This window comes from Littorina saxatilis, linkage group LG2 (genome assembly GCF_037325665.1).
Source record: "Littorina saxatilis isolate snail1 linkage group LG2, US_GU_Lsax_2.0, whole genome shotgun sequence".
Lineage (NCBI taxonomy): Eukaryota > Metazoa > Mollusca > Gastropoda > Littorinimorpha > Littorinidae > Littorina > Littorina saxatilis.
In genome coordinates this window covers 59869698-59896855 of record NC_090246.1, presented here as the reverse complement: position 1 = coordinate 59896855, position 27158 = coordinate 59869698, and the positions used below count along the sequence as shown (strand labels likewise).

At 42.0% G+C, this 27158-nt stretch overlaps 1 protein-coding gene across 1 annotated transcript; it reads left to right on the top strand.

The window, feature by feature from the left end:
- Positions 1-3887: 3887 nt before the first annotated feature.
- Positions 3888-25838, top strand: LOC138959405 (uncharacterized). The gene is made up of 3 exons (XM_070330873.1): positions 3888-4583; positions 14814-16616; positions 17220-25838. Exons 2-3 carry the CDS (start codon positions 14976-14978, stop codon positions 22440-22442), a joined length of 6864 nt encoding a protein of 2287 aa, XP_070186974.1. The 5' UTR covers positions 3888-4583; positions 14814-14975; the 3' UTR covers positions 22443-25838.
- The last annotated feature ends 1320 nt before the right edge of the window (positions 25839-27158 follow it).

The following is a 27158-nucleotide window of genomic DNA, read 5'->3' as shown; positions in this document are numbered from 1 at the left end:
CAGAGTGTGTTCAAGTTTTATTATAAAAAGTGCACTTTTTTATGTGATTTTTTCTTCTTTTGTGAAAACTGAGAATGTCTCTGTTGAGAAAAAGATGTTGAGGAAGCATGGAAGAATAATAGTGTTGTTGTTTGCAATCAGAACATGGTCAGGCATGGGAGTTGTCCGCCGAAAGGCAAATTTCTGCCAAAATGTTTTTTTGTTCCGCCGAAAAAGCAAAAGTGTCCGCCGAAAAAATAAATGGGAGAGGCAAAAATGGTTTTGAAAACTGAATTTAATAGGGGCGGGGGTAGCGCGCTGGATTTGTATCCAGTTGGCCGCTGTCAGCGTGAGTTCGTCCCCATGCACGTTCAGCGAAAGATTTATTTCTCAGAGTCAACTTTGTGTGCAGACTCTCCTCGGTGTCCGAACACCCCCGGGTGTACACGCAAGCACAAGACCAAGTGCGCACGAAAAAGATCCTGTAATCCATGTCAGAGTTCGGTGGGTCATAGAAACACGAAAATACCCAGCATGCTTCTTCCGAAAACGGCGTATGGCTGCCTAAATGGCGGGGTAAAAAACGGTCATACACGTAAAATTCCACTCGTGCAAAAAACACGAGTGTACGTGGGAGTTTCAGCCCACGAACGCAGAAGAAGAAGCAGACTGAATTTAATGGCAGACTTGGAGTTCAGATGACACCAAATTGCACAATTTGGGTTCTTTGGAGAAAAAAATGTTCGGGGGGCTTCGTGCTGTCAACTTTGATATTACTTACAAATTTTCAGCCGTTTTTTTCTTTTTTTCAATTCCCATGCCTGATATGGTAGAAACCTCCTTCAGAAAGAGAAAAAAAAAAGGTTAACGGCAAAACAAAACACAAAATATACAGAGGGAAAAGAAAATACAATTTATTTGAATCACTCCCCAAAATACAAATGAAAAAATGGCTGTGACAGGACCATTGGGTTGCCTCAACTGGAACCCTGGAATTTCTTCTTATACATGTTCTGTGTACACAAAATGTACGTTATGCCAGAGACATAAATAGAACTTGAAGCAAGGAACTGTTCTGGGTTGTGTTTTTTTACATTTAGTCAAGTTATGACTAAATGTTAAACATAGAGGGGGGAATTGAGACGAGGGTCGTGGTGTGTGTGTGTGTGTGCGTGTAGAGCGATTCAGACCAAACTACTGGACCGATCTTTATGAAATTTGACATGAGAGTTCCTGGGTATGATATCCCCATACGTTTTTTTCATTTTTTGAGTCACTTGAGAAAAAGTGACTCTATGTAATCGGTCAGTGTTAGTCTGTCCGTCCGGCCGGCCGTCCGGCCAGCCGTCCGTAGACACCACCTTAACGTTGGACTTTTCTCGGAAACTATCAAAGCGATCGGGCTCATATTTTGTTTAGTCGTGACCTCCAATGACCTCTACACTTTAACGATGGTTTCGTTGACCTTTGACCTTTTTCAAGGTCACAGGTCAGCGTCAAAGGAAAAATTAGACATTTTATATCTTTGACAAAGTTCATCGGATGTGATTGAAACTTTGTAGGATTATTCTTTACATCAAAGTATTTACATCTGTAGCCTTTTACGAACGTTATCAGAAAAACAAGGGAGATAACTAGCCTTTTCTGTTCGGCAACACACAACTTAACGTTGGGCTTTTCTCGGAAACTATAAAAGTGACCGGGCTCAAATTTTATGTGAACGTGACTCATTGTGTTGTGAATAGCAATTTCTTCCTGTCCATCTGATGCCTCATATAATATTCAGAACTGCGAAAGTGACTCGATCGAGCGTTTGCTCTTCTTGTTTGATAAATGTCTTTGATGACGTCATATCCGGCTTTTCGTGAAAGTTGAGGCGGCACTGTCACACCCTCATTTTTTAACCAAATTGGTTGAAATTTTGGTCAAGTAATGTTCGACGAAGCCCGGACTTCGGTATTGCATTTCAGCTTGGTGGCTTAAAATTTAATTAATGACTTTGGTCATTAAAAATCTGAAAATTGTAAAAAAAATATTTTTTTTATAAAACTATCCAAATTTACGTTCATCTTATTCTCCATCATTTGCTGATTCCAAAAACATATAAATATGTTATATTTGGATTAAAAACAAGCTCTGAAAATTAAATATATAAAAATTATTATCAAAATTAAATTTTCGAAATCAATTTAAAAACATTTATTTCATCTTATTCCTTGTCGGTTCCTGATTCCAAAAACATATAGATATGATATGTTTGGATTGAAAACACGCTCAGAAAGTTAAAACGAAGAGAGGTACAGAAAAGTGTGCTATCCTTCTCAGCGCAACTACTACCCCGCTCGTCTTGTCAATTTCACTGCCTTTGCCATGAGCGGTGGACTGACGATGCTACGAGTATACGGTCTTGCTGCGTTGCATTGCGTTCACTTTCATTCTGTGAGTTCGACAGCTACTTGACTAAATGTTGTATTTTCGCCTTACGCGACTTGTTTTTTTTTTTAATTGCTGACATGCACCAGCAGTACTTCAGCAGAAGCTAACTGTATCGTCAAAATTATCATCAAAGAGGAATGCTGCGAAACAATGTTACGGCATAGTAAAAAGACACATGCTGCTCGCCACCACAGGCACCTGACTGGAGAATGTTCAGACGTTTACATCTATCAATCGCACACTGGGAAAAGTGAAGAATCCTCGTCATTCTTTTTTTTTTCTTTTTTTCTTTTTTTTAAACAAACATGGTAACTGTATTTTCTGTTTGCACACATACTCTCTCATTTACATGCGGTTCAGAAAAACTTGTACATTATACAAAAGGACTAAAAATAGTCATACGTGAAAAATATACGTGTCAACATGTGTAGCATCAAAATGATCATATGTCATCATATATTGATCATTTTTTTAAAACAATATTCGCATCATAATGTATGGCTGTCTTTACATTATATCAAAGAAAATAAACAATAATTTGTTTTTAATTAATAAAACTTCAGACTAACGAAATCTCAAAACAACATGATTTCCAAAAATAATTTCCAGTGTTAATCGTGAATCGGTTTTTTAAAAAATGCTTACGCACATTTTTGCGATTAAAATAATGTGATTAATCTTCTTCATATTTTTGCTGTTACTTTTTATACCAAAAAGCACATCTGTAACATTCAACCTAATTCTTTCACCAATGTTTACTAAAATGTACATTTCAATATATTTCCAAAACCTGAGCACTGTTGGGCACTCAAAGAAAAAATGCTCCAATACATCAAGTTCATCCTTACAATATGTACAGTTTTTATCAGCCTTCACTTTCATTTTACACAATAAAATATTAGTTGGATAAATGTTTTGCAATATTTTCCAATGCAGTACACGTAATCGAACTTCACTGGTGACAGTGGCTGCTAAGTTCCAATTCTTTTCGTCAATTTCAAATCCTAATTTTCTTCTCCAAAATCCTTCTGAACAGGGTTGGCTGTATTGTTTTCCTACCAGAATCTTTCGAATTTCTTTTACTGATTTAACTTTTTTCCCACAGAAGGTCGGAATGTCACAGACTGAACAATTTACATCGTTTATATCGACATTTCTTAAAAGGATATGTACAGCTATTCGAACAACATTGTACTCAAGCAATCTATTTGCAGTGTAGCCAGTTCTTTCACACACTTCTTCATGGGTAGAAAAACGTCCATTCTCACACACATCGCTCACATACATTATACCACTTTTAATCCAATCCGCAAAAAAGAGTGGGTTTCCTTGACAAATTATATCTTTGTTGTTCCACAACAAACCGGAAACAGAATTACCATTATTATCGACTTGATTGTTATCAAGCCATGCCTTCAACACAGCGGACCAAAATTCCGATTTAATACTGTCCAATGGTTTGCTATTAAGGCCACAAAAAAAAATTGTCTGTTTAGGGTAACCCGACCGACCCTATCGATTTGGCGCCGACCCAAAAACTTTTTTTTGATTTCAAAAAAAAAAAGAAAAAAAAAAAAGAGGTAAAAATGCTAAAAAGAGACTTGGCGTTTCTTTCTCTCCCTTTATCTCTGTTTTATTTATACGTTAGTTTTGAAACATGTATTCATCAAATATAAGAAGTGAATGTTCAGCCAACAAAAAAAAAAAAAAACACAAAAAAAAAAAAAAAAAAAAAACCTACCTACCTACCGACCCTACTTTTTTTGGTCATGTTACCCTAAACAGACAATTTTTTTTTTTTTGGCCTAATGTTCGCAAAAAAACACTCAAAGCGACTCCCAAAACGGAAAAACAGTGCTTTTGGGAGCCATGACCATTTCTGGTCCTCGTCATTCTGCACTTACACTCGCAGTTAAACTTTAGTTTTATTACAATTTTTTTTTAATATCAGCAACGGCTACAGTACAAAAAAGACCACGACAAACTAAATTATCCATATATTGCTTCGGCCGATTCTGTCTGCATTCGGCGTACTAGCCTAAAGCATCGCATGTCACAATCGCTTACAAACCATTTGAGAATAATTGCGCGTTCGTGTGCGATTCCCGGAAGCGATGCTTGATATGGAGGAATCGGAGACTTCGACTATGTCAGCCAAATACCACAGCGTAAGTATAAAGTTCACACCATGCTAGGTGAAAATGTGTCATTGTACGAAGCTTAGCCTTTTGGAAAACAAAACTTGCAAGAAGGATGAGGTGTTCTAATACTAATAGCACTTGACCTAGCCGTGCCGCACGCAGTGCGACAGCTAGAGCGTTGCTACTTTCATTGCGAGGCTCGGGTCTAATTTAGAATCCATTAACATCCATTCACACTGAAGACTTTCTGTCGTCAAAAGAAAGTAGATATGTTCATAGAAGTTTACTGGAAATGTTTTCCTATTGATTTTTACGGTTGCTTGCTATGGTTGAGAGAGATGCCAGGAAAGCCAAATGGGTTCCGATTGTCTCGACCGGAGCTTTTGGAACTGGATGGTTCAGGAAAGGTGCAACGGTCAATTTTGTACAGTCAACCAGAGAAAGCAACCATTGTTATTGCTTTTGTTACCATTTTATGCCTCACAACTCGGGATATACATACGGCCTCTTTTACAGAATATTGAAAATTCTGAGTGGGTTTTGACCACTTGGTTGATTGAATGATTCACACCAGCCTTTGGCCCTTTGGCAGAAAAGGCATTAAGCTTACCCAGTAGTTTTCTGAGTGACAAACAGGGTATACTTATCTTCCTCAACATCACGCACTCTCCCACTCAATCATTCAGCATTATACAATCTTGAGTCCAGCGTTTTGAAATGCCTGAGCCTGAAGAGTGAAGGGCCGGTCGGTGGAACTTACATCTCTTCGTGTCAGTCTGCATGCTTTGGAGACGAGGATGAAATTGAAAGTCAGACAGATGGGCAGAATAGCGTGGTGCAGTTTCCTCGAATGAGGATGCAATATTTGGTATAGAACTGAGGCGCGTAGTGTGGACATCCCATCTTCCTTCACCTCACCATCCGCCCTACCCTTGGACTCGTACTGTCATACTCATACTCATAACTAACTTAGTAACTGGGCATTCACTGTTGAGATACAGCTGGCACTCACCCACTCAATAATTACATAATTATATTGTGAGGTCACCAAGCAAGACAGGAAAGGGTGAAAGGAAGGTTGGGTCACCACATTATTATGTCTCACTCTCAGCTAGGCCCGACTGTCATCTCCTTGCTCAGTCAAAGGTTAGGTTTTTAGCCATTTGATGGAATTTGCATGCTAGGCAGTAATGCCTAACTTGTACACATTGTTTGAATGGTTACAGTTACGGATAGCACTAGCAGAGAAGGTCTCATGCTCTAAAGTTGCATGAATCAATCTAAATTTATCTTAGAAAAATATAGTTGTCTTTTCTGAATTCACACATAGTGTCATGAATTCTCTCGACTTAAAGCTGAAGAATACCGATAAAACTAAGTGGCTTATGAATGAAGAAAGGACATAATGCATCTCTAATCCATCTTTGGCTTCCGTTGATACTGTCCCTTGATATGCGCGTGTGTCTTCCAACTGTCCTTCCTAAGTCTTCTTGGCGTGCCCCTTTAAAAAGGCCAAGCTTTTCAACAAGGTATAAGTCTAACTTTAGTCACCGTGCTGTATGTACAGTGCACAAAAGAAACTTTCGCAGTGGCTTGCTTTCGGCAGAAGTGACTGGTTCAAGGTTTGAAGTCAAACTTAGCACTTGACAAACACTCGGGTGTGCAGTAGGAGACTTGGGTAGGACTGGTAAGGCACTCACAATCACATCAATGGACTGTATCCAGGGTAGGTACAAATGGATCGGAGCTGCCTTGTGCCCTCTCTTTAAAAAAATAGTTTCATTGGTACTCTTCAGCTTTAAGAGGTATTACTATTACAGTCAGTATCACTCACAGTACAGTAGAGATGTACTCAATGTAATGCTTGAAGAATCTAAAGTTCTGTACTCCATTAGTTCTGATCTAAGCCCTTCTTAGTCAGTTGCAAAAGGTTCTGGATGCTTAATAATAATAAGTCTGGAGCTGTACATCGAGGCAATGCCTGATAATACTAAAAGTAATATGTCTACAGACTCAAATCCATTTGGAACTGATCTTTAACAGGAAGAAAGAATTCTATACCAAGCTTAAAAAAAGTGATTTCTTTACAAACTGGTTTGCTCCAAATTTGAAAAGTAAATATCTTATTAAACAGACATTGAAACAGGGCAAACTAATCAAAATGAAGGTGAACTGTTCATCTAAGAAATGAACCTCAGCATACCAGGTATTGATGCCATTGGCAGCCATGGAGTGGAAAAGTCAGTTGATGACATCCCTCAGGATGTTGAGTATTGACCCAGGCTTGGCTTTGAGGGTGGGCCAGGCCATGGTCTTGATGATGTGGAACTAGTCTTGGGTGATCCTGGCTGTATGTGGATGACTGTGGATGTTTAGTAGGACAAAGGTTCCATGAGCCTTGCAAAAATGGCACGCATGAGGTTGTATAAAATGGCACAGCATGAGGTTGTATAATGTGATCTATGTAGAGCTGTGTTGTGATGCAATTCCCTTGACCAGGATCAAGACAATCACAGATCCCAGAGTTTAATTAAGGCTGATTTGGCCCCATACCATCACGCTTGGTCCACCCTGGACATTCAGTTCTGCTCTCATCAGAATGTGTCAGCATAGCCGCCAGTTCCAGTTGATGTGATACTGGGCCTGATGCAGGTGCACCATGCATGGTCTTCGGATGAGAGCTGGTTTGCAGGCTGGAGGGTAGTTTTGAAAATTGCCTGGCGACTAATTTCTAATTTCTTCTCAAGAGGTTACCAGTGGTATTTGTGTCAGATATACCTGTCAGCATTTCCACTGGGTATTATACTTCTAGTTAGCAAAATGGTGCTGAGTGAAGGTGGTTAAAGCCGCAGTTTTGAAAGAATGTCTTGTATGTGCTACAGCGACTCTTCCTCCACGACTCGTTCCTCCAAGTCTGTTATCATTAGTTATCAACACCCAGCTTCCCTATGCCCACAGGCTAATTTACAGGCCGTCTCCAATTTCAGTCTGCGAGCGCTTTGCATGGGCCATTGTTTGTGCGGGACGTGTTCAGTTTTCCTGATCAGCAATTCGCTTTTGATCGTCTGTGGTCCGTACTGTACAGAAGGATTAATTTTGATGTATTGTTGAAGTGTTCACAGTTTGTTTGTTTAATATCATAAGCAGTGTTGAAATGTTTATAATGTAACTGTTTTGCCAGAGTGACATTTTTCTTCGCGTTGCTTAGCACATTGCATCGGATCGACTGTTTTTGTTTTTCTTCTTTTTACATTTACTGATTTAGTCAACTTTTGGCTAAATGTTTCAACATAGAGGGGGAAATCGAGAGGGTCATGGTGTGTGTGTGTGTAGAGCGATTCAGAGTAAACTACTGGACCGATCTTCATGAAACTTTACATGAGAATTCCTGGGAATGATATCCCCAGACTTTTTTTTTCATTTTATGGATAAATGTCTTTGATGACGTCATATCCGGCTTTTTGTAAAAGATGAGGCGGCACTGTCACACCCTAATTTTTCAATTAAATTGACTGAAATTTTGGCCAAGCAATCTTCGACGAAGGCCGGACTTTGGTATTGCATTTCAGCTTGGAGTCTAAAATATTAATTGATGAGTTTGGTCATTAAAAATCAGAAAATTGTAATTAAATTTCTTTTTTTATAAAACGACCCAAAAACGATTTCAACTTATTCTTCGTCATTTTCTGAGTATCATCGTAGTAGCTATAGAGACCATATTTTTTTATGCTGCACTTTATTATAAATGGGTCAAAAAGAGGGGTTGGGGCGGGGTGGTAACAAGGTCATAAATCAAATAAAAAAGATTTACCTCTCCTTACAGGCTAATACAGACCAAAGAAATACTCTTTGCACAAGCACTGTATGGTTGTTTACTTTCATTTGCAAAAATCTTATTTTCCAGATTTTTTTTGGTGGACAAAAAACATGGGTCACACTTTTCCTTCTGTTCCTTCTGGGCAGCAAAATGGATAAAAACATGACACATTGACAAAAGTTATCACTGCTCGGAATATGAGTTTTTAGAACAGTGTAAAAGAATGCATACAATTGTTACACAACAAATACAAACATACATGGACTCACACAAATACGCACACAAAAAGACTGAAACACACACACACTCACAGACACACACACACTGAGTTCCGGACACTGCGAAACAGTGACTTCCCCTTTTTTTCTCGGTCCAGTAATCAGAGATACCACCATACTACTGTTTATCTAAACAGTTCCAGACACTTGCTGGATAGAGGGTGTGAGTGTCAGTTGCGCATCTGGATGCCATTAATCAAATCTTCGTACTTGCATAAAAATTCCTCCCGATCTTTGCCTTTAACTGTGGTCAGGTGCACATTCAAAGCAGATGCCAGATACATTGTACCACCACTTCTGGCTAAGGGGGGGGGGGGGGGGGGGGGTTCCACTGTACTGGTTTCAGTCTTGGTGTTCAGGCTGTGTCAAGAGAAACTTGCAGCAAGAGTACCACTACCAGGGTCACTTTTTATTGCTAATGAATCGGTGAAGGCATCTCCTTCATCAGGTCTCTCCTGCTCCCCTTGCACTTACAGTGCATGATTAAATGTATCTCACAAAACCTGCTTGTTCCATGCACTGCCGCAGCAGCAGCATCAGAACATTCACATAATCTCTTTGTTAAGCCACAGGCGGAAGGTATCATCCACTGGACTACTACTATCACAGAAACACTACAAGGTCTGTCACTCACCTTCGAGTCTTCTGTGTTCTTGGAGTCACTTCCTGGGGAAAAATATTGTTCAAGACGGTTTGCCTCTTCCTACTGTCTGTGTAAGGTCAAATAAATACAGTTGAATGATTGTTTGAACTATTATGTGCCTTTAGTTTTCAGCTTCCGTCCGCTGCAGGTTGTTATTATCCATCATTTGGACGAATCTTCGTTCGCGAGCCGCTAATCCACTTGGGGGACAAATCATGTATCCGCACCGAATATGCATACCAGCGTTCATTGGTCTAAAACATATGTAAATATTGTGCAGCAAAGGGAAGCTACCCACGGGAAAATAATCATCCAATATCCTGTTATTAACCAATGACAGGCATGGGAATTGTCCGCCGAACGGCGGATTTCCGCCGAATTATTTTTTTGTTCCGCCGAAAAAGCAAAAGTGTCCGCCAAAAAAATAAAGAGGGGAGGCACACAAAAAAAGCACCGCGCAAAAGCCCGCGAAAACTGTCCGTACCTTGTTCACGCACTGCTACCGCCCGCCTCAGTTACTTGAACTGTTATGTTTAAAAGTAAACCAGATTGCACAGATTGTGTTACAAGTTACATTTTCCTGTTTGTCTCAACAGATCAATTTTCTTACAAATTTAAACCATATATAATACATGTATATATATTTTTTCTTCAAAAAAGCAAAAATTGGTACTAAAAACTCTGATTCTAAAAACAGATTTTAATGGCAAACTTGGAGCTCAGATGACACCAGATTGCACCATCTGGGTTCTTCGGTGAGGATACATGATTTGTCCCCCAAGTGGATTAGTGGCTGGCCGTCCGTGGACAAAAAACTTTACGTTGAGGTTATTTTGTATGTTTTTCAAGCAAGACCTCTGAAACTTTGCACACATATAGGGTTTGATGATGTCGCAAAGTGACCCCAGTTTGGTTGACCCTCGTCAAATTTTGGGGTCACAGTGAGGTCATGTTTCTTTCAAAAAAACTTAACGTTGAGGTTATTTCGAACGTTTTTCCCGCAAGACCTTTGAAACTTTACACACTTATAGGGTTTGATGTCACGAAGTGACCCCGGTTTGGTTGACACTCGTCAAATTTTGGGGTCATAGTGGGGTCATGTTTGTTTCATAAAAACTTAACGTTGAGGTTATTTCGAATGGTTTTCAAGCAAGACCTTTGAAACTTTGCACACTAAAAGGGTTTGATGTCACGAAGTGACCCCAGTTTGGTTGACACTCGTCAAATTCTGGGGTCATAGTGGGGTCATGTTTGTTTCATAAAAACTTAACGTTGAGGTTATTTCGAATGTTTTTCAAGCAAGACCTTTGAAACTTTGCACACTTATAGGGTTTGATAATCTCCCGATAGGGTTTGATGATCTCACAAAGTGACCCCAGTTTGGTTGACCCCTTGTCAAATTTTGGGGTCAAAGCGTGGTCATTTTCGTTTAATAAAAATGTAACGTTGAGGTTGTCTCGGATATTTTTGAACCTAGAGCTTTGAATCCTTGCACAGTTCCAGGGTTTGATAATCTCCCGACTTGACCCAAGTTTGATTGACCCTCGTCAAGTTTTAGGGTCACATGGGGTCATGTTCAATTCATAATAACCTAACAATAATATTGATGTTATTGCATGTGTTTTTGAAGCTAGAGCTTTGAACACTTAAAGGGTTTGCTAATCTGCCATTAAATTACATATTCTTACTCCGAATCACATTAGCATTGAGTCACTTGAGATGCTTATCACTGAAAAACGCTTACCCGGCTAAAAACTTTAAAGGGAAGCAACCCCATCACCAAAACGAAATCCCGCAGTGGGGCACTGCGGTTATGAAATTAAAGGCCCCTCCTGTTTTTGGAACCGCAGGAGCTTTCTAGATTGCTGTTAGGTAGATTTTTGGTTCCTCTTTCCTGTCATGCTCTCTTTTTCTTCATGAATTCTTTTCTTTTTTCTGCCTTCTTGCTCATTCACCTGTATTTTTTCCAAAAATCTCTTCTCTTGCCGCTTGTCTCGCGATTCATGTATAGTTTAATCTGTTAGTGTTCTGATGTAAGTCCAGCAGTAGATAGGTTAAGCCTATTTTAACATACTGGAAACTGGTAATCTTCCAGTAGGTATTAATTTAGTTTTACTAAAGCCTGCTGGGACACAAGTAATGGGTTAGTGCATTTGTAAACAGGAATCGCTTGACAAGTGGCCCCCTTCATCCCCCCCTTCCTCGTCCTGATATGGCTCTGCGTAGTCGACTGGACGTTAAGCAACAAATAAACAAACAATAAACCAAAACGAAAGTGAAAGTAGCTTTGGTAATGGGCCAGCACACTGGGAGTTACCTCCCATACCGGTGTGTGCCACGTCACTTCCTATAGCACCACGTGCCTACCTTCATACGTCTTTTTTACTCGGAGAGGACGGTTCACGTTTTGAACGCTCTGTGGCTGCTCTTGTGTTTGATGACACCTGCCGGCCACGTTACCCAGCTTATCCGCTCGCCTTTCCTACAGTTTGGTGAGCTCGTTCCCGTTTTGTTGTTGGTTGTTTGCGCTGTTTTCGTTACTGTACGTTGTCCGTTTTTCGGACTTGTGTGTCAGTGACTTGCGTGTTTCGCCATTTTGTTGTTGTGAGTTAGCTTGCTAACTTGTTTAACATTGGTAGTAGCTGTGCGTGCCTCTTTGCTAGTTTGGCAAGCTTAGCTATTTTTTTTTATTTCCGCGAGAGTTTGTGTATTTACTGGGCTTTCAGTCTGTTCGACTTGCGTTTTCAGTAAATTTTTCGCGTGGTTTACGTTTGATTTGCCAGCATGTCTGACTCAGACAAGCGCCGAGGAAAATCTGATCCCAAGGGGAAAATTAAATCTAAGTCTTCCTCTTCCAAAGCGGTTTTGCTTGTTACAGACCAAGAGCGTAACACTTTGTTGTCTGTGCCTATTTCGGCGCCTAGCGCTGTTGCTACTTCTGCTTCTATTTCGGCGCCTAGCGCTGTTGTTACTTCTGCTCCAGTTTCTACAACGGTGATTTCGTCCTCGTTGGTAGCGCCTGTTCAGGGTGCGTTGGTTTCCTCTCTGTTGAAGACACTTGTTCCGGAAATCCGCAGCATGGTGCAGGCAGAGTTCCAGCGTTCCGTCTCCAGCAGTTTGGCGTTTCCGGCCGCTGGCAGTGATGTCCGGGCTTTGGCTTCCGTGTCTTTGCCTTCCACTTCCGCCTTGGATCAGCGTCCTTCCTCTTCGGCTTCCGCCTCCGCGGGGGGCTTGGCTGGTAAGCAGAACTGGTCCGATAGCCCTCGTGAGGCGCCTGGACGTTCTTCCTCGGGAGACGGTTCTTTCGCATCGGGTCACGCCCGGTACCATGCTGATCTTTCATTTCCGGCGTACCCTTTCGAGGACCTGGACTTGCTCGAACAGCAGCGGCAGTCGGTTTCGGCTGCCGCATTTCCGGCATTCGCCGGAAGTGATGATCCGTCCGCGCAGGCACGCTACGGCGGCTGTTGCAGGATGTGGCACTGACTTCCGGTCCTTCCGGATCGCGAAGTCAACCCTCGCAGCCTTCGCTTCTGCATTCTGTCCAGATTAGATTACTGCAACTCCCTTCTCATAGGCTGCCCTGACTCCACTCTCCAACCCTTGCAAAAAGTACAACACTCTGCTGCACGTCTCATTTTCAGAGCACAGCATCGACAACCCTGCACTCCTCTCATGAAAGAACTTCACTGGCTTCCTGTATCTGAACGTATTAGGTATAAAGCTGCCTGCTTCTGCTACAATATCATCTCTGAATCGGCACCTGCCTATCTTTCTGAACTGGTCTCCCTCTACACTCCCTCTTGCACCCTTCGTTCTTCTGATGATGCTCGACTTCTCCGTCAAGGTCGCTTTAAACGCAAGGCTCATGGCTTGAGCCTTGTTAAGTGTTTCTTGTATAGAATATAGTCAAATGTTTGTAAAGCTCCCATGGGGTCGCCTTCACGCGGCGGGAGCGTTTAAACAGAGCTACCCCACCCCTTTACTTCTCTTCTTTTGTCTTATTTCTGCCTTACCAGTCCTTTCACCTATATTTCCTTCCAAGAAAACTCTCCCTACTATTCCCTGCAGTTTTCCAATTCTTTTCTTGTTGTCTTATTTCTACCTGACTGGATCCATCACCTTTATTTCACTTACCAAAAGTCTTCTTTTCCACATCCTTATTTCTCTGCACCCCGCATGTCGTAAGAGGCGACTAACGGATTCTGTTTCTCCTTTTACCCTTGTTAAGTGGTTCTTGTATAGAATATAGTCAATGTTTGTAAAGATTTTAGTCAAGCAGTATGTAAGAAATGTTTAGTCCTTTGTACTGGAAACTTGCATTCTCCCAGTAAGGTCATATATTGTACTACGTTGCAAGCCCCTGGAGCAATTTTTTGATTAGTGCTTTTGTGAACAAGAAACACTTAACAAGTGGCTCTATCCCATCTCCCCCCTTTCCCCTATCCCATCTCCCCCCTTTCCCTTGTCGCGATATAACCTTCGTGGTTGAAAACGACGTTAAACACCAAATAAAGAAAGAAATGTTTGTAAAGATTTTAGTCAAGCAGTGTGTAAGAAATGTTGAGTCCTTTGTACTGGAAACTTGCATTCTCCCAGTAAGGTCATATATTGTACTACGTTGCAAGCCCCTGGAGCAATTTTTTTATTAGTGCTTTTGTGAACAAGAAACAATTAACAAGTGGCTCTATCCCATCTCCCCCCCTTTCCCCGTCGCGATATAACCTTCGTGGTTGAAAACGACGTTAAACACCAAATAAAGAAAGTCAAGCAGTATGTAAGAAATGCTAAGTCCTTTGTACTGGAAACTTGCATTCTCCCAGTAAGGTCATATATTGTACTACGTTGCAAGCCCCTGGAGCAATTTTTTGATTAGTGCTTTTGTGAACAAGAAACAATTTAAATGGCTCTATCCCATATCCCCCTTTTCCCCGTCGCGATATAACCTTGAACGGTTGAAAACCAAATAAAGAAAGAAAGGATGACGCTATGTAGGATAAACCTAAATACAACATCCTGAATGCTTCCTTTACAGAGTCAGAATTTTGGGAAGAGTTGATTTTGCAGATTGACACAAGTGCCAATTAACAATAAGAAAGTATTTTTCACTCTGTATAAACAACAACCAGGCAATTGATTTGTGTATGTGTCCACAAGTAAAGGGATGCTCTTATCCCAAGCAAACACCTGGCAAGATCTGAGATGGTGAGCCGAGTTCTTTACACGAAAAAGACTGCACCTTTAAACAACCAAAGAGACTGGTAGTTGCTACAGTATCTGGTGACTGTGCGTTCGATCAACAGTCTTTTAACTGAAGTTTTAATCATTTTGGAACTCCATTGAATTGATTTCAGCAGACTTGCACTTGCAGTTTATTTTTGCCCTTGGTTCCCGCAAGTTAAGACTTATGCTGACCAAACAGAACTAGCCCAGACTGTATAATTTCTAGTTGATTTGTAGTTAGTTAAAGTTGACATGTTTTTGTTTGTTTAAAGTTTATATGTTTTTGTTTGTTTCAGATGGGAAATTGGTATCCCAGCTCCTTGCTACATGCGGATCAGTGACCTGATTGGCTACTGGATGGCTACCACTGATACTTCTTTTTCTGTTTTTTTCTCTCTCTGCCATGAAGTGACACTGGCAACCACACCAAACAAGAGTTGCTTGCCATTTGACACGTGATGGCAGATTTTGTGAAAGTGGAGTTGCCTGAGACGACAGAGTTTGAGGTGTACTTGGACATAGATGGGGTAGCTGATGTAGCTGATGAGGAAGAGAAGAGTTTTTCGTCCAGGAATGCCACACATCCGGTGGCGGTGGATGGTGGAGAGGGGGCTGTTGGAACATCTTCAGGGAACCGTGAAGGACCAAGCAGACCATGGCAAAGCGGCAAGATGCAGAAGCCTTCTGTGCCAAAAGGTGTCTTCATCCCGTCAAACAGTAAAGACTCAGATTCAAATGAGGACGTAATTGACATAGACACTCCATATGACGGTAAACTGACTGGTCAAACAAAAATCAAATCTGAGCCTATTCAAACAGAGCTAAGTCTCTTAAACAGGCTTCTAGGCTATGCTAGAGGTGTCAATCCTTTGCCCAATGTTGCAAAGAAATCAACAACACAGAAGCCAGCTGGCTCGGCTGGAGTTGCAAAAAAGTCTACAACTCCTCGAAACAAGGTTACAAATAATGTTGCGACTAAGTCAACAACACCTAAAGCATCAGCCAACAAAACTGTCTCACAGGTTGCCAAAAAATCCACTGCAAAGCAGTCAACACCAGCTGCAACAAAATCCAGCATCAAGGGTGAAGCCAGTGGGAAGAGCAATGTTCTGCAGGTAAAGTTTGGCCCAGAGAAAGCTGGCAAAGCAGCCCAAGAGGTTAGCACAGGACCAACTAAAACGTCAGCAGCTGCTTCTCCAAAAGGCATCGGGACAGTTCAGGCGGCACAAAAATCTTCTTCTGTTCCTAGGATTGCCACATCAGGAAATGCATCTCGGCCACAAACATCAAGGAAAATTTTCACTTGCTACGAAAAGAGCGGTGAACCGATGGATTGCCCAGAATGTGCCATTCGGATTCAGCAGAGATCTGTAAGGTCTCACCTAAAAACCGTTCACAATCTGTACATGAAGAACTGTTTAAAATGCAGACTAAGTTTCACAGACTTGGAACTCTTCAGTGAGCATTATGCACTTCATTTGCAGCAAGAAGAAGACATTAACTCGGGCATTCTCAGTTTGCCTGCGCAACTTAAAGTTCAGAGAACAGCAGTTTCCACCACCCAGCCTCAGCCAACACTTGCCCAAGGAAGACTGATAGAAACAGCTGCAAAGTCCTCAAAAGCTCCAGGGAAGCAGGCAACTTCAGAAACTTTCAACATTCTTTCAAGTGAGGGGCTGTCTAAAACAGGCAAAATTAACTTTCCTGTTCACCCAAAACTGCCACCAAAGCCACGGCGACCATCTCCCTCCAAGAAACGACAGTCACCAGCAGGAGCTGGTCCTTCGTCAAGCAGATTAAGTGACAGAAAAAGACCATTGTCACCAGCATCATCCACAGGACGAGATCCAGACGTCGCTCACAGGGGAAGCCCAAAGGAGAGAAGATACTCGTCATCAAGCCTTGTTTCTGAATCTTCATTCACTTCAGACTTTTCAGAAGCACAAATGCAAGCATCCAGTTACTACAGGAGCCGTCAGAAGACTGCTTTTAGGAGAAGTCAAAGAGCAGACTCCCCAGTGCATGTTCCGCCTGTGAAGAAACTTCGTGTGGAAGCAGAATTCATAACTGTGACTGTGTCTAGAAGACACTTGGAAGAGGTAAGTTCAAACTCAAAGATGGTTATGTGTGTGAAAGGTTACATTTTAAGTCTTCTGTTTGTGTGTGTGTGGAAGGGTCTGTGTGACTGCATGCCCTTGTGCTTTCAAGGTCACAGCCGGGTTATGTTTAGGAGAGATAGAAACATTTATTTACAATTGTTTTTTTTGTTTTTTTAAGTTTGTTTGGGCATAGAATTAAAAAGTACATACTCTGACATTTTCATATCACTCAGTCACATGATTTGACGGCCTCCAAACGCTGATTGACGTCTCAGGTAAATGGAAAAAATATTGTTTTTGATGAAGCTATGGCTTTGAACCTTCGCACACTTTTGGAGTTTGTTGACCTTTGAGGCATGATACAAGTGTGGCTGATCTCCATCAAATTCCAAGGTCACAGTCGGTTTGATAAGTACTATAAATTATAATTTTCTTAAAAGTTTATGGAGCTATGGAAGCAGTTAATTTACTGTTGATTTGAATGTGTGACAAAGGCGAGATGTAGGAGCATTTGCTCTTCTTGTTCATGTATGAAATTACATTTTCCCCTTCGTGGAATTTTTAGTAAGCTTGTTAACAAGTTTAAACAATTTTCTGTTACAGGCCAGAGTATCCCTTGTTTCACTGGAGACTGCATCTCAACCATACAACTGCAAGACTTGCTTGGCAGCTTTTCATGGAGCTCTGATTTGTCCCAGCGCATTCAGGCGGTGCACACAGAAGAAGCCATTCAAATGCATAAACTGTGAAGCTACTTTTGCAAGCTCCATACAGCTAACAACCCATCAAGAGACAAAATGTGACTCTGTTCTCTCTGAATTAGACTCAAGCCTTGCTCCAAGTGCTTCTACACGCTTCAAGGCATCAAACAGCTCACAGGGTGCTGCTGGCATTTTGCACAACTCGGATGTAACTAGCAGTTTGGAGGGTGACTCCTTGGAATGTCATGTCTGTCAGACTAAATTCCAGTATCGATCTCAACTTTTGAGGCATGTTGTCTATCACACTCACAAGTATTCATGTGGGTTATGTAAGAAAGCTTTTGCAGAGAAAGAGTACCTTTTTGACCATTTTCAAATTATGCACGAAGGCCGCTCACGAATGATTTGCAAGTACTGTGACAGTGAGTTTGAACAATTTTCTGATCTTGAACATCATGTGCGTGACCATAAAGATGGCACTGTGGTTGCTTGTACAGTATGCAGTCAAAAGTTTGGCGACTCAAAGCTGATGAAGCAACATTTGAAAATTGAGCATAGTCGCCCTGAGCCCTACGCTAAGCATGTTTGCAAAGTGTGTAGAAGAATGTTCAGCAATACAAAGAAGCTGTTACAACACATGAAAATTTCCCATCATTCTCGTACATCAATTGTCACAAAATTCTTGTCCTGCAGGATTTGTGCCAAGATGTTCCACAAAAAGCAAGGGTTGGCTTCTCACTACAGACTGTGTCATGGCATGTCCTTGCCGGCTGCATTGGCTTCCATGGGAACAAAGAGAAGACCTTCATCTGAAGATGTATCCAGGATGGAAGACAGTGTGTCCTCTGTCAAGTTCAAGCCAGAAGTTCCAGTGGGTACTAAAGGTAGAGACACTGTGTGTCGCATATGTGGATCTGAGTATGCTTCAAAGAAAAACATGCTTCGACACTTCCGGCAGGCCCATGGATCAGAGGTGATTGAGAACACAGAGTCATCACTTCAGTGTAAAACCTGTGGCAAAGAGTTAAAAACACACCAAGGCTTAAAAGTCCACTACAAACTTGCTCACAAATGCAATGTTCCTGTGACGACGGCAAGTTCTCACCAGTGCTTGAAGTGTAGCAAGAGTTTCTCTCTGCTCTCTAATCTGTATCGGCACACGCGCATTTATCACAACAAAACGCCAAACAAGGCTGTGAGTGTGAAGCAGGGATCAAATCTTCCTGGGAAGCCTTGGAAGTGTAAACTGTGTGGCATTGCGTTTGTCTTACGTAAATCCCTGCGCGCGCACATCAAGAGATTCCATCCTGAAAGTTACCAGGATTTAAGATTGGGCACAAGAAAGTGCAGCAAATGTGGAAAAATATTTTCCCATAGAGCGGCGTTACTTTCCCATGCTGAAAAGTGTGGTTCAAAAGCAAACCAGAAAAAAACAAGCTCATCAGGAAAATCCAGAAGCAACTTTCCTTGCCCCATGTGTGAGAGAACGTTTATTTGGCGGCACAATGTTAAACGGCACCTTGAGATCAACCACAAGTTGAGCAAAGAAGACATTGTTTACAACATTACCAACAGCAACCACACGTTTTCAGAACCTGCCGTTGTTAAAAGAAAGCTCTGTCTGTGTAACGTTTGCAAAGAGTGCTTTACTGATGTCAGGGCATTGAAAAGACACACACAACGAAGACATGATGGAATATCTGGGCTCTTCCAATGCCGATATCGATTCTGTCAGAAAACCTTCAGCAAGAACCAGAATTTGCTAAACCACATAAGGATGTTCCATCCAGGGTTGTCGCCATATCGGTGTTGGGGATGTAAGACTGGATTTCCATCTTCAGAGTCTCTTTATGGGCATAGTTGTCCTGCTGTCAAAGTGGAGAATTGTGAGACCTCTTCAAATTCTCAACAAGAACAGATTTCAGAGCCTGGATCTAGCACATCTGGGTTGCCAATACCAAAGAAGGAATGTCGTTACAGATGTACAGCATGTGGCATGGGCTTTCACATAGCTCGCGAGTGGACAAGACATATGCAAGAGCATACAGAAGACCCAGCAGCGGAAACTGCAGAGTTTGAGATAGAGATTGATGTCGCTGAAAAGCCAAGGTTGAATATTTTTGACATTATGTCTGAAGGTAACGTTTTGACTTGCCAGTTTTGCAGTGACGTGTTCACCGATGAAGATACTTTGGCTCTGCATTCTTGCACAAAGTCCCAAGATACTGCATCAGGGTGTCCTTCATCCAAACCAGGTTTCCAGAAAGCTAGTCAAGCACAGCCAGTGGAGTGCCCAGTCTGCTTGAAAATGTTTTCACCCCATTCAATCAGGAAGCATCTTTGGAAGCTTCATTCCAAGCGCACCAAGCTGTGCAAGATGTGCAATCAGGTTTTCACCAATGGAAAGCTCTTTGAGAAGCACTTGGAACTCCACGAGCAACCTGGAGCTGCTGCATCGGAGGTAAATGTGGACCAAACCAGTTCTGAGGATACATTCGGTGATCAAACCAAGACATTCTTTGGTTGCTCATCCTGTGACGTTCTCTTTGATGATGCTGATGCTTTACAACTTCACGAGTGTGGAGAAGAAAGCTATGAACACTCACAACTTGATGACTGTACATCTAAAGACATGTCACAAACCGCACAAGAAGAAACCACATATCCTACAGATGTGGTAAATGAACCCTCAGGCAGCAATGTGCTAAGTGCCAACCAAGGAGCAAAAGGAATGGTCAGGGATCAGAGCTATGACAACAGGGGTGATGAAGAGATCCATATTTCTACAACTGATGACATGTTTGTCGGCAAAGACGTTCATGCTCAAGAATCGGAAGAAGCAGCACTGGATCCCAGTAAAAGTCTCTCCCATGGAAAGGAAGAAAGTACAGTGACAAAAGGAGCTCCAGATGAGCCTTCAGCTATAGGTGCACGCTCGGGGGATGAAGCCCCAGTAGATTCAAGTGCTGAAATCGGACTGGACAAAGAAAGTACTGTCAGTTCTGAAAGTGGTGTTGTGGATGATCATGCAGAGGAAATAAACACACATGAGATCCAAGCAAACACAAAGCAGGATAAGATTGAGGGGAGTCAGTTTGACCAAAGCGATAGTGGTGGTCTTCAGGACATTGGCACAGCAAGAGACAGTGGCTTCCTAAACGAGGCTGCATTCTTGAGAGTGAGTGAGCATAGTGATATAGTTTCTGATGCTCAGACAGAGGTCCAACCTGCTGTGGAACGTGTCAAAGTTCAACCTTGGGGACAAGTAGAAGACAGAGAATCATTAAAAGATACAACTAGTCTGATTGGTAGTAGCCATGGTGATGTGAAGGATGACATTGATGATTACTTGAGACCAACAGAACTCTTTACCCCGACAGATGGAAATGCTGTGGACATAACAGGAGATGACATTGAGAACAGGGCACATAGAGAGCAATTAGATGAACAGAAAGAAAGCCCAGGACAGGACGTTGAGAACAGGGAACATAAAGAGCAGTTAGATGAACAGAAAGAAACCCCAGGACAGGACGTTCAGAACAGGGAACATAAAGAGCAATTAGATGAACAGAAAGAAACCCCAGGACAGGACGTTCAGAACAGGGAACATAAAGAGCAGTTAGATGAACAGAAAGAAACCACAGGACAGGACGTTGACAACAGGGCACATAGAGAGCAATTAGATGAACAGAAAGAAACCCCAGGACAGGACGTTGACAACAGGGCACATAAAGAGCAATTAGATGAACAGAAAGAAACCCCAGGACAGGATGTTGAGAATAGGGCACATAAAGAGCAATTGGATGAACAGAAAGAAACCACAGGACAGGACGTTGACAACAGGGCACATAAAGAGCAATTAGATGAACAGAAAGAAACCCCAGGACAGGACGTTGAGAATAGGGCACATAAAGAGCAATTGGATGAACAGAAAGAAACCCCAGGACAGGACGTTGAGAATAGGGCACATAAAGAGCAATTGGATGAACAGAAAGAAACCACAGGAGAGGACATTGAGAGCAGGGCACATAAAGAGCAATTAGATGAGCAAAAAGACACACCTGAGCATCTCTGTGATATGACAGATGGACCGGCGGAGGATACAAATAGGGATCCATTCATGGAGAATACCACGTGTACTCCTGAAGGAATGTCTGAGACCAGACAAAATATCCAAAAAGAAACCCAACGGTTCCATTCAGAAAATGTTTTTGAAGCTCTCCAGAGGGATGACACAACGGTTGCTACAGGCAAAGACGAGGTTGATGGCGCAAGGTCTGAAGATTTGCAGAAAGAGCAGTTGACTGTGATCAAAAACACAGATGGGGAAGGATTTGTAGACAGTGAAGATGAGGTCTGTCTTATCCCGGAAGATGGAACGATTTCAGAGAAGACGGTGTTCCCTGGAGAAGAACACAAAGAGGTTTTACCAGAGCAAACTCAAAGAAGCACTTGTGTAGATGAGGCCCCAAGGTTGAACAGTCATGATAATCTTGAACAAAGTGAAGGTCAAGCCGTTGATGCGCATGAGCAAATTGACGATTGTGGTTTCACTCGAGACAACACTAAAGAATTAGATGAATTGAAAAAAGGACACAATCAAGATGCTCCAGATTCTCAACCTGATGAAGATGGGCTGGAAAGGGACATGGTCGGAGTTGATTGTGAAGAAGTTGTTGGCAACGAAGAGATGAACACCCAGGAAGGCAAGATGAAGGGGGACTGTGCAACCAGCACAGAAGCAGGTGATGACAGCGCAGAGTGTGTTCAAGGTGGAGATGGTCCCAATCCTGCCAAAGATGATGTCCAAGATTGTAGTGAAACATATGAGCCTGTACATGGGTCTGAAGACCAACATGGACATATCAATAAGTCGTCTGACATTACTGTAGCTGATGAACCCGAGAGTCAAGCTGTAGAAGATAAGGATGAGGCTAGTGGAGAGCCTTCAGTTACAGTACTTGAAAAGCCAGTACAGGATCAAGAGACAGAAGTCACAGACGAGGTTGACTTTACAACACCGATCAGGTCTGAGGCTAAAGGAAAGACAGGCGAATGTGCCAGTGAGACTGAAGCTGGTACAGCAGGAGACCACAACCGAGATCAGGCTATGGAAGGGAACTAAATACGGTTGATCAGACGCTAAAATTAGAATAAAAAAAAGTTCTAGACAAAGCAAATGTGAATGACGTGCATGATTGTTGTTCAGGAGATAAGCATGCAGGTGAACAGCAGACAATCATAATACAGATTTAAAGGACTTAACTTCAAACGTGGACAGGGAAAAGATTGCAATACATGTAGTTCAACAAGAGAAATTACACGTAAAAGCTGGACAGACGCTTCAAAGCCAGAAGAAAAAGACATTTGTTTTGAAAAACTGTTATGGCGCAAGGAAAAGGCAATGTCATTCATAGTGTAATATTGATCGGACAGTGCAGAAAGCACAGATCGGAGCTAGATTTCACTGGGATGTCGGTCCTTCGCGTGATTTCACTGTCACGTGGGTTTGTTTGCCCCAGTATTCGCAAGGGTAGGGAACTCATGAAAACCCGACAGTTATTACCAAACATCATCGTCTATTGGAAAGATGGCGCGTCGTGTCAAAGTATATGTACAGTGCAGAACAGAGAGATTTGTATTTGACTCAGTATTAGTTTGTGGCCGAGTTGTGGTTGTTGGTTTTCGTCCTTCCCATCCTACAATCATGACACAAATACTTCCCGAGACGATTTGTCCGTTATGATAATTATGACAGGAAGAAGTTATGTCAGGAGCCTGTAATTGTACAGATCGCTTGTAGATACTTGTGTGATTATTTGAGTTGTGTTCTCAGTTCCAGTGATGTGATTACTAATACTATGTTGAGAATATTGACAATAACTTTGTACAATCGTGTATTTTTCTTTTTAAAGTTTGTGTTGAAATCTGTTTCCCCTTTTTTATGGATCATGTACATGAATTGTAAATCTCTAGCTCTCTTTTTTTTTCTATCTCTTTCGATATAACCGTGGTGTAGTTTGTGCTTATTCTGAGTTTGTGATAGATAAACGTCAGTGTGTTGTGTGTGTGTGTACAGACTTTGTCTAATTCCTGCATTTTTCTTAACGATAGGAGAATTACTAACACAAACAGAAAATAATCGGTACTAATTCCTGCATTTTTCTTAACGATAGGAGAATTACTAACACAAACAGAAAATAATCGGTAACGTACAAGTACATGACGTCAGTGGATAAAGATATAAGAGTAAGGAACTCTGGTTTTCTTTAAAGGCACAGTGCAGCTCACAGCCTTCGTTTTGCGTTTTTGTTGCAGCTGAGTGCATTTACAGTTCAAAAATCCTCCTATGGTAGTAAAATAAACCCACCCCCCGCGGGTTAGGGGGAAGAATTTACCCGATGCTCCCCAGCATGTCGTAAGAGGCGACTAAGGGATTCTGTTTCTGTATGTAAGAAATGTCAAGTCCTTTGTACTGGAAACTTGCATTCTCCCAGTAAGGTCATATATTGTACTACGTTGCAAGCCCCTGGAGCAATTTTTTGATTAGTGCTTTTGTGAACAAGAAACAATTAACAAGTGGCTCTATCCCATCCCCTTTCCCCGTCGCGATATAACCTTGAACGGTTGAAAACGACGTTAAACACCAAATAAAGAAAGAAAGATTCTGTTTCTCCTTTTACCCTTGTTAAGTGTTTCTTGTATAGAATATAGTCAATGTTTGTAAAGATTTTAGTCAAGCAGTATGTAAGAAATGTTAAGTCCTTTGTTCTGGAAACTTGCATTCTCCCAGTAAGGTCATATATTGTACTACGTTGCAAGCCCCTGGAGCAATTTTTTTATTAGTGCTTTTGTGAACAAGAAACAATTAACAAGTGGCTCTATCCCATCTCCCCCCCCCCCCCCCCCCCCCCTTTCCCCGTCGCGATATAACCTTCGTGGTTGAAAACGACGTTAAACACCAAATAAAGAAAGTAAAACAAACCCAAAACTACCCAACGACGACATCTGTGAAGCTCGACAGTTTCTTGTTCACGCGAGTGCATAAATTAACCTAGTTATTACGTGGTGTTTGGTCGGAGTTCGTGATTCCGGCCTCCATTTTGTTTTACACAAACTCATGATGACGTCTGACATAGTTTGCTAGTGACGTGTCTTTTTGTGCATGATGTGGTGTTCTACCTGATCTCAATTTAGATCCAAAAATAGGCCAAGACCAGCCGGGTCCGAGTACGAAATTAATTCGTAAAAAAATCGCAGTTCTTGACTCTTTGGGTGCAAGTCAATGGAACTTGGTAGTTCTTCTAACGGATAGCTGCCTGAGGTATGACTAAAAGCCCCAGGGGCTCCATGCACCTGGATTTGACAAGTTCAGTACCTTTAAATTTTTCCCATTGTTACTCACCAAAAATAAAGGTGCCCGTTCAAGACCAACGGTTTTGATCTTGTAAATGAGAAGGGGAAAATAATGGACCATTCTTAGTAGCGGGACAGAAAAAAGAAAGATAACGGTTTTTCTCGGCTGAAAACGAATGTGCCCAAACTTTGGGTCAGTGATAAGAAAATGAGCTTTCAGTGGAGAGCAGAGTATAAACGAGGATTCGATATATAATAGACAATTGGGAGTTCGTTTCAGGAATGAACTGTGGACTGACAAGATATGTGATGCCTGTTATCCTCCCTTTGTATGTATGTGTAAATTTCAAGTTTGGACTCAAAAGAACATATTTTTTTTCTTCTTCAGGTTCAGAATTCTAATCGGCATCATGTTGCAACATAAGTTATATAGGATTGACTGACTGAACATATTGGTCATATTTTAAAGCAGTCACTGATGAGGACTTCGGCCGCCTTGTGGCCCGGACATGTCGCTGAACCAAGTCAGTGTTGTATGTCCGTGCCGCCAAGCGTCTTTATTTCAAATGTGGCAACGACCCGCTTTTAATTTTGCCTCATAATGTCCTAGCTCATTACCAAGTTCTTAAATGTGCTAAAAAGAAACATTGAATATATACAAATCTGAAATTCTGCGCTCGTAAACACCGTGGTTAATAAAAACCGTCGATCATGAATGTACTGTGAGAAGATACTGCTGGCGATCGGATCCCCAGTCCCTCGCAGGTGCCAACTTATGACAACCCCATGGAGTTGTCTAGCTGTATTATATAACCCGTCGTGTGATAAGGCTGAGCCCTGTGGTCGCTGAAGCCCGTATTTTTAGGTTAAAGTATATCGATCGCTTGATGAGATTTCTGTCTTCTTACTTTTATTCCGAGTCATGTTTTTTGCGATAATACGTGCCATTTCCAAAGTTGTACTCGCGCGCCAGATAAGCGTGTCAGTGTTAGATCGAGGAGGTTACTTTTCCCATCGCGGCACACACCACCCCTACATGATGTTGAACATGTTCAGTATAATCCGGCGATATTATTTGATGTCTGCTTTGTCGCTTACGAACTTCAAAGAGGCCAGTTGTATTGGTTTCAAATCGCTTTTTCAATAAAACTGTGAAAAAAGACAAGTCCAAACGTGGTTATCATAGTCCAGATGTGCGAGCTGTATTGAATTGTGGTGGTGTGCGTGAGAGAGGCTTGAAGACATATTATGTGAGCAATCATTTAGGGTGTGGTTCAGGTGATGCTGGTTGTTCCTTTGTGGCCGATTTGTCAGTCCAACTGAGTGCCTCGTCGGTTAAGACGGGAGCACTGTATGTGTTGTTTACGACCGAGTCGGTCAGTTGATGTCCCTGTGTGTGTGTGTGCGGCCAGCTTCGCGAAGTATATTTCCATGGGTGAAACTCTGCCGGCTACACGGTTTTTGGTTTCATCGGCTGCCGATGTTTTTGTTCCAGGAGAGGTTTTTTTTGGCATTTTAAATACTAAAAAAAGCTGGACCCCAACTTTTGCCGGTTTTGGGACAGAGAACAACACCGTACACCGGCGTGCTCACACAGACCCACATACACACAGAGATCGTGCCGCGCCTGGGCAGTATGCACTAACATCGTTGAGCACGCTTCCCTTGTCAGTTCACGTATTGGCATGGTGGTCGCCGGATGGTATGTATTGCATACGCACAAACACACAGCAAACTCCATCCTACGAAGTAGGCATATGGCTGTTCGTGTGGCGAGGTAAAGGACCGCATTTAATCTGAAATAAAGAGAAAAACAACAGCAGACGTTTTCTTCTTTTCTTATCGATTCCTTCTGATATAAGGGAGGTTTAGAAACTGCGTCCCTATCAGCTACGTCCACCTACCAGGACACCTATCTCACATGCGGGTCGCGCTGCGTGTGGTGATTAGGTACGTGTTCACGTAGCAAACCCTTCCATACGCAGACCTGTTTACCAGTACGACTGATTTGGGCGTATTTTGTACGCCAAATTATTATCAGTACGCAAATACGCGACACACGCACAAAATACGCATAAGAAAAAGTCTAGAATACGTTTTCCGGTGTTGGTGTGCTGATTACGGGATGGTACAACTGATACCGGTTTCGGTCGAAGGGAGATAACCATGACAGCGAGTCTTCAGCTGTGGAAACCTTGTTCAGTTCAGTGTTGGCACGTGCGATCGTCTGGACAATCGTGGGAAAATGAAGCGGTAAAATATGCCAGTTTCGGATGACTGTACCAAGTCTAAACAGCAGAAGCACCAGATTTTCTTGGAGAAATATAAGAAAGAGCCAGGAATTGTGGAGTCTACTTTGGGAAAAAGTCATGCACACTGCAAGTATTGTAAATCAGATTTCTCCGTTGCCCATCATAGTGCTGGGAAATATGACATCGAACGACACTGCAGTTCCAAAACTCACATGGACAAGGTTGCTGCAAAT

Bases quoted from the DNA above. Each gene is read 5' to 3' on its own strand.
- LOC138959405 (XM_070330873.1), top strand. From the start codon at position 14,976: ATGGCAGATTTTGTGAAAGTGGAGTTGCCTGAGACGACAGAGTTTGAG. The intron at 16,617-17,219 runs GTAAGTTCAAAC...TTTCTGTTACAG, and splicing joins CTAGAAGACACTTGGAAGAG to GCCAGAGTATCCCTTGTTTC.